Source organism: Corylus avellana, chromosome 4 (assembly GCF_965113065.1).
Source record: "Corylus avellana chromosome 4, dhCorAvel1.hap1.2, whole genome shotgun sequence".
NCBI classification, from domain to species: Eukaryota; Viridiplantae; Streptophyta; class Magnoliopsida; order Fagales; family Betulaceae; genus Corylus; species Corylus avellana.
This window is the reverse complement of record NC_142493.1, coordinates 7,015,778-7,027,880: the sequence shown is the minus strand read 5'-3', so window position 1 is coordinate 7,027,880 and position 12,103 is coordinate 7,015,778. Positions and strand designations below refer to the sequence as shown.

The window sequence follows — 12,103 nt, the reverse complement described above, 5'->3', positions numbered from 1 at the left end:
AATGTTGAACTTTTTGGGTTAAGACTTCAGATATGTTTTGTTGATCTCCAAATTTGTTAGGTAGATTAGGTAAGATGATCACACATCTCCGCCACCAAGGCAGAGGACATAATGTAATGGCATGACATTACTGTTTTTAGTTTTTCATTTTTCATTTTTTATTTTATTTTTGTTAAGATTTGAACCAAAGACTCACCTGGTACGTATTCATTCATGCATAAAAGGTGACAACATAAGATATTAGGAAATTAATAAGCAGAACAAATAAAATTTTAGCATTAGTTAGTATACAAAGAATTACATAATTAAATTATTTATGGTACGAGAAACCAATTTTGCAATTCTTTTCCCTTTAATTAACCAGCTGTGAGTATAGAAGTGAGGAAGCGGAAGAAGATGCTGTAGAAGATATAGTAGTTGAAGATGTAGATGCCCTGCCTGAAGGGGAAACATACGTTGGCACAGGCATCTTTGGTGCGAGATCAATGGGTAATGGAGCTTCAAAATCAAGCACAAGGAGGGCTTTTCTTATCGAAGGCCGGAGACTGTAATCTGGGTGACCACACCATAGCCCCACGATCATCAACCGGCTCATCAAACTCTCCACACAATTTGGTGTCGGCTGCATCAAGAAGCTTTCCCCTTCCATAAAGCTTCCAAACCCACTCTAGTAAAATTATTTCCTCTTCTTTAGCCTTGGTTTCGATGGCTTTTCTTCCACAAGCAATCTCCAAAGCAACAATTCCGAAACTGTATATATCTGACTCCTTCCTAGCTCTGCCAGACACTACAAAAATTTAGGTTTTTAGGGGCGACTTTGGGTGGACGCTAAAAGTCCTAAGTGGACGTTGTTGACAACAACGTCGACTTTTGGACACTAAAGGGGTCGATACTAATCGTCCGACCCTAATGATCAAATGTGTTATTATTAGCGTCCACTTATAGTCGACGCTAATGATCACTTTTAGCGTCTACTTTGTCGATGCTAAAAGTCATAATTTTTGACCCTAAAGCTGATGTCAACGGAAGGCAGAGTTGACGCTGATAGTCAACCATTAGCATCCACTTTGAGTGGACGCTGTCCTAAAATTTTTTTTTAAAAAAAAATTAACTATCAGCGTCCAAACTGGAGTGGACGCTAATAGTTAACCATTAGCGTCCACAAAGTGGGCGCTAATGGTCCTAAAAAATTTAACTATCAGCGTTCAAGTTAGAGTGGACGCTAATGGTCCTAAAAAAATTTTAAAAAAATAACTATCAGCGTCCAAACTGAGTGGACGCTGATGATGAACTATTAGCGTCCATTATGGTGGACGCTAATGATCCAAATTTTTTTTTTTAAAAAATTACTATCAGCGTCCACTTGAGTCTGACATTCTAAATAACCTACTGGTACTGCGATCGATCGCAGTACCAGTAGGTTTTTGACCTTTTGTGATCGATCGCACTCTACTTGCGCTCGATCGTAAAACCAGAGAACACTGAGCATGATATCGGCTAACAAGAGATAACCACAATATTTCTAACATATATCAGTAACAGTCCCACCAATACATGTTATGAGCAAAAGGAGAGGAGCAACATAGCCAGTTGTGTATGTCAAAAGCAGGCTGCCATTAGTATGAACCAAAAACCAGAACTCTTCCATTAGTATGAACAAAGGAAGAATAAAGTGAAGCACAGTAAATAATATAGGTATGAAAACACTACTGGTTGATTTCGAGGCTAAAATTGTAGGTGGCCAAGTACTTGCAGCAAAATATATATATCTAAATGCCAAAAAGAGTTGATCGACCAAAATTTAAAGGCTGAAGTATGAAAATACCACCAAGTTTCATAATAAGATTATCAACATTTTGAATTACAGGATTTCTGTATATGCAAAAATAAGAAATAAAATGCGTGAACCCCTATGTCATGCAGGATGTATATCTACATCTCTCTTATGAGAGACTAAGGAGTAATTTGTCCAATATAACAGGATCGAACCATAACTCCATATTGAAAAGCAACAAAATCACTTATCAGAATAATCAAAAGAGATAAATGATGAGACTAAATGGCTAACCTTGTAAGTTTTGTCACCAAAGAAATGGATATCATGAAAATCATCCAAGTATCTCAAGCAGTATGCCTTGTCCCAACCTTGAGAGAAAACCTGTTACAAGAATTATGCACCTAAATTAGATTCAATGGCACTTCCACTTGCCTTCTGATTTACTGCCAAATCAAGACTCATCACAACATAATGAAGGTAAAGTATAATCTTTAAGTACAACTCACATCAAAACTTATTTGTCCTCCTATTGAAAATGTCAGGTTAAGGTGAGCAAACTTCTCACGAAGCACAGAAACCATTTTCGGGTGAATGTTGAGAACCTAAAACATCATTTTCATGTGTTTTTCCACATTGCATACCCAAACGCATAAAAGTTATTCTATGATAACAGAATAATTTAGAATTTGATATTTTGGGGGGGGGGGGGGGGGGGGTGGTGGTGGGAAACAAAAAGAACCAAAGATTCTTTACCTTGTCATACTTTTCAAATTCATCCCTTTCTTCTTGGCTGCAGTTTCTCCCAATTGGTGATACATTGATCATGCCACTTCGGAACTCTATAAATGTTCCCCTAAAAACATATATAAAAAGGAAATCTTACCAAGCTTAAAATACATACACGAACATATTTAGGCTTTCATAACACTAACCTTTTTATAGGGATATCCAAGTCAGCAATATAATGGAGTGTAAAATTGATAAATTCCTGCACATTTTCAATCCATCAGGACAAGGAATTGATAAATATAATATGCTAGAAAATGTTTTGTACAGAGTTTTAGTCCACCATACAACTCTATAACCTACACCCATAGCCATTCTCACTATCCATTATTACTATAGGCTCGCAGAAGAACAACTAATAAGATGCTTCTAGTCATTGTTGAAGAGTTCTTTGCATGCAAGCAAGCATGTATGGGAGAAATTAACTGTTCTAGTCCCTGAAAATGTAAGGACAAGTGCAAGAGACCCATCCTAGGTATCCTAAGAGTATAAAACATTGGGCATTTTCCAAATAAGAAACTGAACAGTTCGTTTATTTAACACAGGAAGGTCATTACCTTGAGTTTCTCTTCTCCAAGAAATGTCTATAAGCTCTGGACAAATGAAGAAACAAAACCCATCAAGGTAGTATATATCAAACTAAGAAACAAGGATGCAAAAGATAATAAAGTTTTGTTACAACTCCCAAGGAAACAATTTATAGTTGGCAAGCACCTTAAAGGCCAAAACCAACCCAAAGGCATTTTCAAACTTAGGTAATGTGTAATAACAAAATGACCAGGAGGTGATACATAATTGTCCAGAATAACAAACACTTCCATGGGGGATGTACACAGTGGGTCAGCAAAGGACTCTTTTTCTGAGCAAATTACAAGTCAAAGGGAAGGGTTAAAGGTCAGCAAAGGACTAGTATACAAGCATCAATTTCTTTTTGAAGTTTAGCATACCAAGTTAAATAAAACCATCTTGACACTTCTAGCTCAAGTCTCTTGTGGATATCTAAATTTATAAACATCAGTTACAAATGTTACTGCTTTCTTTGTATTCTGGGTTTATGCTGTAAATAGTACCTGGGTGTCAATAAGCTTCCCATCTTTATGAGCCACAAGACCATTCTCAGAAAATACATAATCGTAGTCATCAATAACTGCAAAGAGAAAAGAGACACTTAATAGTATAGTCATGTACATATGAAAAATTGTGAAGTAGACAACTGCATTTGGCCCTGATTTTGAGAACTACTGAAAACCAATCAGATAATGCTTATAAAGGTTAGACTTGAAACTCATTTATAATCCATAGAAAAGATAATGCTTGATTGTCAAGGTTCATGACGAATATTCTCATGAAAAATACATTTGAAAGCTAAGAACCAAAGTATATTTTTAGATCATGTTGAAACAAATGGAATAATCAAACAGATTTTGGGCTCCTAGCTCATTTCACTTTCTCTTATTAGCCAATGACTAAGAGCTAGATAGAGCAAACCTGTCTTCCCAAGCTGCTCTGATATTTTAATAAGGTGAGATCCTCCCACGACTCCGACTGTCACAACCTGCAGCTAGAAATATCTCTCATCAAATGCCTTCTGAGTGTTGGTAAAAGAGAATACAAGAAAGAGTCCCATAAAATCCCCTCTTATAGCTAAGCAATTACCTTTCGAAGTTCCTGCATGAATTCTAACAGCTTTGGAGTGACCACCTAGCATTTGAGTGGAAAAAGTTGCATCAAAGACAATTTCAAGCGGATACATGGAAATGTTACTTCCATGCAATAAATCTAAGAAATAACAACTTGCTTACATATATCCTATGTTGCTGTGACCATAATAATATAAACAATACAATGGAACAAAATTAGCAAGCAAAATGAATCAGAGAAGAAAATCGTACCTTTCTTGGAGCAGTAAGGGTCCCATCCACATCAAATAAAGCAATTAAACCAGGTTTCCTAATGGCCATTTCGCTCAAGATATTTTTCTGCAACACCAAATCCACAATATCACAACATCAAAATTATGTAAGACACCACCATTATACCACTAAAACTTTAATAACTAGACAACTAACCATATCCACAATAGACGACCAAAACACATAAGACCCAACTTATTCTAAAGCCAGCGCACCATCCCACATAAAAAAAAAAAAAAAAAAAAAAAAAAGGCGTTAGAAATGCATCTTCTCCACTGTCACACCACCAAAACAAACTTCAGCCAAAAAGCTAAAAAAATTCAACACAATCACTCAAAAAACCAATTGAATTTTAAACCCAAACTCACAAATTCAATCAAAACAAACAAAAAAGATTGACCAAAACCCAGGAATTCAGGCTAAACTTCTAAAATCCAGTTGCATTCTCTCCTCTATAACACCAGCACAAACCACCAAAACTTAAACTTCAAGGAAAAAAAAACACCGAACCAGAAACTCAAATTTTCATCACAGCCACTCAAAACACAAAACCCAATTGAATTCTAAACACAAATACACAATCCCAGTGCACAAAACCCACAAATTCAATGCAAAACTACCCAAAAATTCAACTAAAGCCCAAGAATTCTGAACATCCCATATTACCTAAACGAAAACCCAAACCCCAAACCTTGTAAATGTTTCAAAGCTTATATATCTTCTTTCAAACCCCAAACCCCAAACGAAAACCCAAACCCCAGCTGGAAAAAAGAAGAAGAAGGATTTATATGACCTAAATAATCGATATTGAGCAATCAACAAATAATTGTTGTCTTAAAATTTATTTATATGACCTAAATAACAATGTTTGTCTATCCTTTTCATAGAGTGGCCCAGAATGAACAAGTGAGGGAGATTGGAGAGTGGAGAGAGATCGAGTACGTACCAGAGAGAGGTGTGCCGAAGAGAGAGCTGTTGGAGAGAGCTTAGTGCGCCGGAGAGAGAGAGAGACGAGCGCTGGAGTGAGGGAGAGAGAGAGAGATGGAGAGTGAGAGTGATGAGGGAGGTGAGTGAGAGGGAGAGAGGCAGAAATTTGAGGGATTTTGGTGTTTTTGAGGGTTTGGGGAAAAAAACCCGGTGTCTGAAATTTTTGGTTCGAAAATTTCAGACACCACGCGCCACTTGTTGGCGCAAAAATTGAGCATAATCAACGGCAACAAAATTGGTCGCCGCTATTTAGGATTTTTTTTTTTAAAAAAAAAAAAAATTATACTTACAATATTTTTAGAATAATTAAGCACCTATATATATATATATATATATAGGTGCTTTTAGAATATATATAATTTGAATTGATAGTTTTGTATGAATTTTTTTCTTTAAAAAAAAAAAAAAAACTTTTTATAACAACTTTCTGGAAGCAAACACACCAGTACTTTGGTGCAATTTTTAAACAAATTTTAAAAAAATTGATTGAATATTTGATCATATTACGATCAATCGAACTAATCTATTAAGATCGATTGGATGTTTGATTGATCATTTGATCTATCACGATCAATCGAACTAATTCATTAGGATCGATCAGATGTTTGATCGATCATTTGATCTTATCACGATCAATCGAATTAATTCAGTAGGATCCATCGGATGTTCGATCGATCATTTGATCCTATCACGATCAATCAAACTAATTCACCATGATCGATCAGATGTTTGATCTATCATGATCAATTGAACTAATTCATTAGAATCGATTGGATGTTTGATCCTATCACGTTCAATCGAACTAATTAATTAGGATTGATCGAATGTTTGATCAAACATTTGATCCTATGACGATCAATTGAACTAATTCACTCGGATCGATCGGATGTTTGATTGGACATTTGATCCTATCATCATCAATCAAACATTTAAATAAGAATAAGAAATAAAAAATTTCAATAATAATATTAAAAAATTAATTAATTAATTTTTCTAAGCATTTTAATTTAATAGGAAAATTTGTTATATTTAAAAGAAAAAAATAAATATTTATTTTTTTCACGATCAATCATTTGATCTTATTATGATCGATCGAACGAATGCACTAGTTAGGACCAATCGGATGTTTGATCAAACATTCAATTTCAATTGTTTCAATCATTTGATCTTATCATGATCAATCGAACTAAGTCATTATGATTGATCAGATATTCGATCAAACCTTCAATTTCAATTGTTTCAAGTTTGATCGATCATTTGATCATATCATGATCGATCGAACAAATGCACTAGGACCAAACAGATGTTTGAATGAACCTTTAATTTCTTTGAAGTTTGATCGATCATTTGATCCTATCACGATCGATCGAATATCCGATAATTTATATAAAATAAATAATGACATATTATATCGGAGGTAAATTTTTGGGAAATAACATTATAACACCAAATCCTAATGGAATGAGATATTGCATCAAATTATATGTTTGATGAGTCAAACATTAAATATGTTTTTATTATTAAAATATTAACTACAAATTTAAAGTTAATAAATTTTTAGTATAAAAGATCATTAATGTGATATTTATCTTATAATTAATTATTACCTTAAATTTTTAAGATATATAGTAATTTAACATTTTAACGCCAAACCCGAATGGAGGAGGATATTGCATCAAATTCGATGTTCGAAGGGTGAAATTTTCTTGAACTTATCACTATTGATCTAACTAATATATAAACATAATACAAAATCCAAAGAGTTTAATAGATGATTTGATTGCATTACGATCAATCAGACTAATGTACTAGTATTGATCAAAGTTGATCTTATTAGATGTTCGATTGAACTTTCAATCATGTCAAATTCTATTAATTGTATAACGATCAATATAACTAATACACTAATATAATATAAAATGCTTAGAGTTGAATTGAATGTTCAATCGAACTAATTTTTCATTTTTTATTAGACTTGAATTGAATGCTTAGAGTTTAATTTTTCATTTTCTAAAATGAAAAATGAATTTTAATTTTATAAAAGTTTTAATTTCAAATTAAGAGAAAATTTATAATTTTATAAAAGTTTTGAGGGTATAAAGGACATTTTATCATTTTTAGATGTTTAATTGAACCTATAATCTTTTAGTTTTATTTGTTTTTTATTTTTTTTATTTTTGTACAAGCTCTTTAGCGTCCACTATAGTGGACGCTAATGCTCAATTTTCAGCGTCCACTATTGAGCTTTTATTTTAATTTTTAATTTTTTTATTATTGTACAAGCTCTTTAGCGTCCACTAGAGTGGATGCTAATACTCAATTTTTAGCTAATAATATACTTTCAGCGTCCACTTTGAGTGGACACTATTGAGCTTTAATTTTATTTATTTTTTATTTTTGTACAAGTTCTTTAGTGGATGCTAATACTCAATTTGCAGCCTGTGGAATACTCAATTTTTTTATTTTATTTTTATTTTTTTTATCTTATCTTTAGCGTCCACTTTAATGGGTCTTCATCGTCTACTTTTAGTGGACACTATTGGGCCTCAATTTTAATTTTTTTAATTTTTTTATTTGATCTTTAGCGTCCACTTTGAAGTGGACACTAATAATTGGTCTTCAGAAGTGGACGCTATTGGACCTCAATTTTAATTTTTTTATCTGATCTTTAGGTGGACGCTAATACTTGATTATTAGCGTCCACTTTCTATTGAGCTTTTATTTGATTTTTTTTTTTTTTCCATCTTACATGGACGCTATTGGTCCACCAATTGTCAATGCTAAAAGTTATTTTTTGCCGCTAATATTTTTCTTGCCTATGAAATAATTGCCGAGTGTATATTAGTATCGAGTTATTAGCGTCCACTATAAAGTGGACGCTAATATTCATCTTTTGGGTCGACTATTAGCGTCCACTTAGATGCAGACGCTAATACTTAACTATTAGAAAGTCGCTCATAATAGTTGAGTATTAGGGTCGACTTTATAGTCGCCCCTGATGAGTAAATTTCTTGTAATGAGAGATGACACATTCAGGTGCCATATAGCCCATCGTCCCGACCAAAGACGTGGTTTGTGATCCCTTTGCATGTTCAACCATTCTCGCTAAACCGAAATCCCCAAGCTTTGCGTTGAAGCTTGAATCCAACATGATGTTGCTTGACTTTATATCCCTATGTAGAACGCATTGCTCCCATTCTTCATGCAAGTACAACAACGCCGATGCCAAACCTTGAGCAATGTTGTACCTCGTCGCCCATGTTAACAAGCTCTTACCTTTGAAAAGATGCAAATCCAAGCTTCCATTCGACATGAACTCGTAAATGAGTAAGAGATCTTTGTTTTTGTGACACCAACCAGTGAGTTGCACCAAATTCTTATGCCTCAGTCGGCTAATACTCTTCACCTCAGATGCATACTCCTTTATCCCCTGTCTAGACCCCCTTGACACCCTCTTGACAGCAACATACAAATTCATTTCTCATAAAAATCCTTTGTAAACCCCACTGAACCCACCTTGTCCAAGCTTGTTTTCCTCTGCGAAGTTATTCGTCGCGCAAACCAATTCTTTGTAGGAGAATTTCTTTGGTCCTGTACCGCGTTCAAATTCATTGTCCATGGAAAGATCAAAAGCTAAATCCTGATCTCCTTCCCCTCTATCCCGATTCTTCTTCCTCTTCATAAGCCTAAACAAACCCAAACCGATAATTAAAAGGCATGCTGATGCACTCACGCTAAACCCCACAATCAAACCTCCCTTGCTTTCATTCTCAGTCTTGTTTGACTGTGGTTGTGGAGATTCCTCCGTCTTGTTTGGCTGTGATTGTGGAGATTTCTGAATGATCATAAGTGGAGCCGTCGATTCAAAAGACCACGAGCAAATAATATGCAGCTCGGAAACCAATCCTGTTCCGGCCGAGAAGCCAAATTCAACCCTTTCTGGTAAATATTCTCTCAAATCAACTATAGAAGAAAGGTGTTGCTCTATTGGGATGTGATCATTACTACTGAATCCAGTGAAGCTGACACTTAAATTTTGTGCGCTGGGATCGTAACTAATACTACAACTGTATGTTCTATTCTCCTTAATAACGCTATACCATGTTGTGGATTTCTGAGATGTCAGGTTGTTGATATTGATGCCAACGTGCTCACGAACTGGCACCGGCGGATCCCATCTAACATTTGGGTAAGTATCAAATTCCACGAAAACGAATTTATTTGCAGCTAAGAAACTTGAGTCTCTCATTTGTTCACGGCTCACAAGACCAAGGCCAGAGCCATCTGTTGGATGAGGTGATGGGAAATTTGGGCTTGCGAGGAAGAACGTTAGCCCATCTGAATACCTGTCAGCACCTTCCGAAGTGATGATAAAGGAGAAGCTGGTAGTGAAGTTGGTGACTTTTCCTGTACTTTTTTCCCAGAGATGCATGGTTTCTGAATACGTGGTACGACCCCAGTTGTCCACTGCATTTGGCGTGAGTTGGATGAGTGAATCTGAGATTGTAGCGTTTCCTGCCATTGTTATAGTTCCGTTGTTGATTTGAGAGAAATCGGTGAAGTTGAATGATAACTGAGATGCGCAGGGGATTATGAGAAACAGGAAAATAGTTGTAATCATCAGGTGAGGAAGATGAAGAAGCAGCTTTTCTGGGTGGAAAGCCATGGCTGGGATCATAGGGGTTATCGAATTGTCGTCAAATATATGACTTGGCGTCACAGCTGCATGAGTTGATAGTCTTGCACATTATTGACCAGAAAGTGTTTAATGCTTTGACAAAATGATTCTGTGCGCTGAATTTCTTCATTGAAAAGATTTAAAGTTTGATTAAATGTTTGTTTCTGCTGAAATTTTCTTCTTTCTATATAACGTGCGTGACACTTAATTTCAACACCTTTGTGCGGTTAGTTTAGACTTTAACGCGTTTCGTTTCATGGTCTAATGAATGATTGCCTGCTAATCCACATCGCCATGGCTTTATTTATTTTGGAAAAGATAAAAATTAGCCTACTTGGTTACATCAATTTGCATTAAGTTTTATGTGGTTTAAAAATATTTTGATAACTACTCCTTATGATATGCAAAAATAATCAATAGGTTCTTTGATCTAACTTTCTTCTAATTTTTTGACGGAAATCATCCAATATCACATCAATACCAATAAGATTATGACAGCTGTCATCCATAAGACGTATTTTGCATCACACCTTCATGATGATTAGAATACTAGGTGTAGAGAGAGAGAGAAAAAAAAAAATTCATCGATCTATTTCATCAAGAACATGTAATTTAGATAAAGTCATGCAATCATTCACAATTTCATCTGCGAACTATCTCTTTAAAAAATTCACCGTTAGGAATATAATCATCATGTAATCATTCACAAATTCGAGGACCACACCTAGTTGGGAGGTAATCTGAAAAAACAACACATGCCATAAAAATTTCAAAATACCCCTCATTATTTTGAAAAAAGAAAAAAGGAAAACATTGCAGGGATAATTGGTAAGGATTTAACAGAACCTGAAAAAATACACATGCCTGCATCTTTAAAAAAAAAAAAAAAGGTTATTTTGACAAGATTTAGCAAAAAATCTTAACAAATGGGTAAAATTAAAAGAAAAAAAAATGAAAGATGAATATACTAATTATTGAAGATTTTTGAAGTTTAATTAGGGAGGTAATTGCGAAAGCAGAGACAATTCAAAAGAGTTGAGTGAAGTTTAACCAAATTACAATAATTGTTGCTATTATGTTATGGTTGTCACTACTCTTGCAACTAAACATAATGCCCATTGATCACATGGATTGTCTTATAAGATTTTGGACTTGAGTCTTTTGTAGGTTTATAGCGCCTTAGTAGTCACCTGCTCCCTAGTTGGTGTGAATTCCAGGCTTGACTTCCTCTCTAACTAACTTGGGCGCAAAAGGGACTTGTCTATGTACCTAATTTTTGACAATTGGCCATCAATTGAAAAAAGTAGTCCAACAGTGTTTTGTGCTTAAATTGTTTGTTAATTTTTTTGTGTTAAAAAGTACAAGATTTTAACGAATGGAGCCATACTTTTATTTTGGTGTGTATTGCTTGTAATGTACTTATTTACTAGAGAGGAAGGAATTGTAGATCTTCCTAAAATGTGATATGCATAATATATATGATTCCTCATAGGCTAATAGTTCAAAACTAGCATAGGGGTCGAGATGGGAGAGCTTCAAACAAAATAGCAACACACACCAAAATAAATTTTATAGACTGATCTATAGATAAACTTGTGAGAGACGTAACCTAACAATTTTGACCTCTAATGATTCCTGTTCCAATCGAAATTATGAATATAGAGAGTTATAGTCCAAACTCTAAAGTCAAAGAGTGCAAGAGCATAGTTAATTAATTAAGAGGCCTATTGGTTTTAATGCTAATGATTTTGTTGTTTCCCCATTCATTTAGGATTGAAATCTCTTAGAATTTTCTTTAAATTTATGGATATCAAATATTTTTTTATTATTTGTAAGAAAGATCAAAAGTCAAAAATAAATGTTTTGTGGTACGATGAGAATTGGGTAAAATAATAATAATAATAATAATAATTAATTAATTAACCCTCTTTAGTTTATAATATTGAAAATGAGAGAAGTTGT

The 12,103-nt window shown here is 34.4% G+C and overlaps 1 protein-coding gene and 2 pseudogenes across 2 annotated transcripts; all 3 read right to left on the bottom strand.

Annotated features, from left to right (window-relative positions):
- Positions 1–369: 369 nt before the first annotated feature.
- LOC148586223 (phosphomannomutase-like) lies at positions 370–5,638 on the bottom strand (annotated as a pseudogene). Its single transcript, XR_015911860.1, has 11 exons — positions 5,423–5,638; positions 4,456–4,542; positions 4,220–4,264; positions 4,052–4,118; positions 3,634–3,710; positions 3,121–3,156; positions 2,710–2,765; positions 2,531–2,630; positions 2,284–2,379; positions 2,069–2,158; positions 370–787 (listed from the first exon to the last, which is right to left on the bottom strand). The product of XR_015911860.1 is annotated as a phosphomannomutase-like (transcript).
- A 2,808-nt stretch (positions 5,639–8,446) lies between these two features.
- On the bottom strand, positions 8,447–8,941 carry LOC148586222 (L-type lectin-domain containing receptor kinase IX.1 pseudogene; annotated as a pseudogene).
- Positions 8,942–8,944: 3 nt separating this feature from the next.
- Positions 8,945–10,129, bottom strand: LOC148586221 (2-acetamido-2-deoxy-D-galactose-binding seed lectin 2-like). The gene has a single exon (XM_088515507.1). The coding sequence runs from the start codon at positions 10,127–10,129 to the stop codon at positions 8,945–8,947; it is 1,185 nt and encodes a 394-aa protein (XP_088371633.1).
- Positions 10,130–12,103: the final 1,974 nt, after the last annotated feature.

Excerpts from the sequence above, each read along its gene's own strand:
- LOC148586221 (XM_088515507.1), bottom strand. The coding sequence starts at position 10,129 with ATGGCTTTCCACCCAGAAAAGCTGCTTCTTCATCTTCCTCACCTGATG.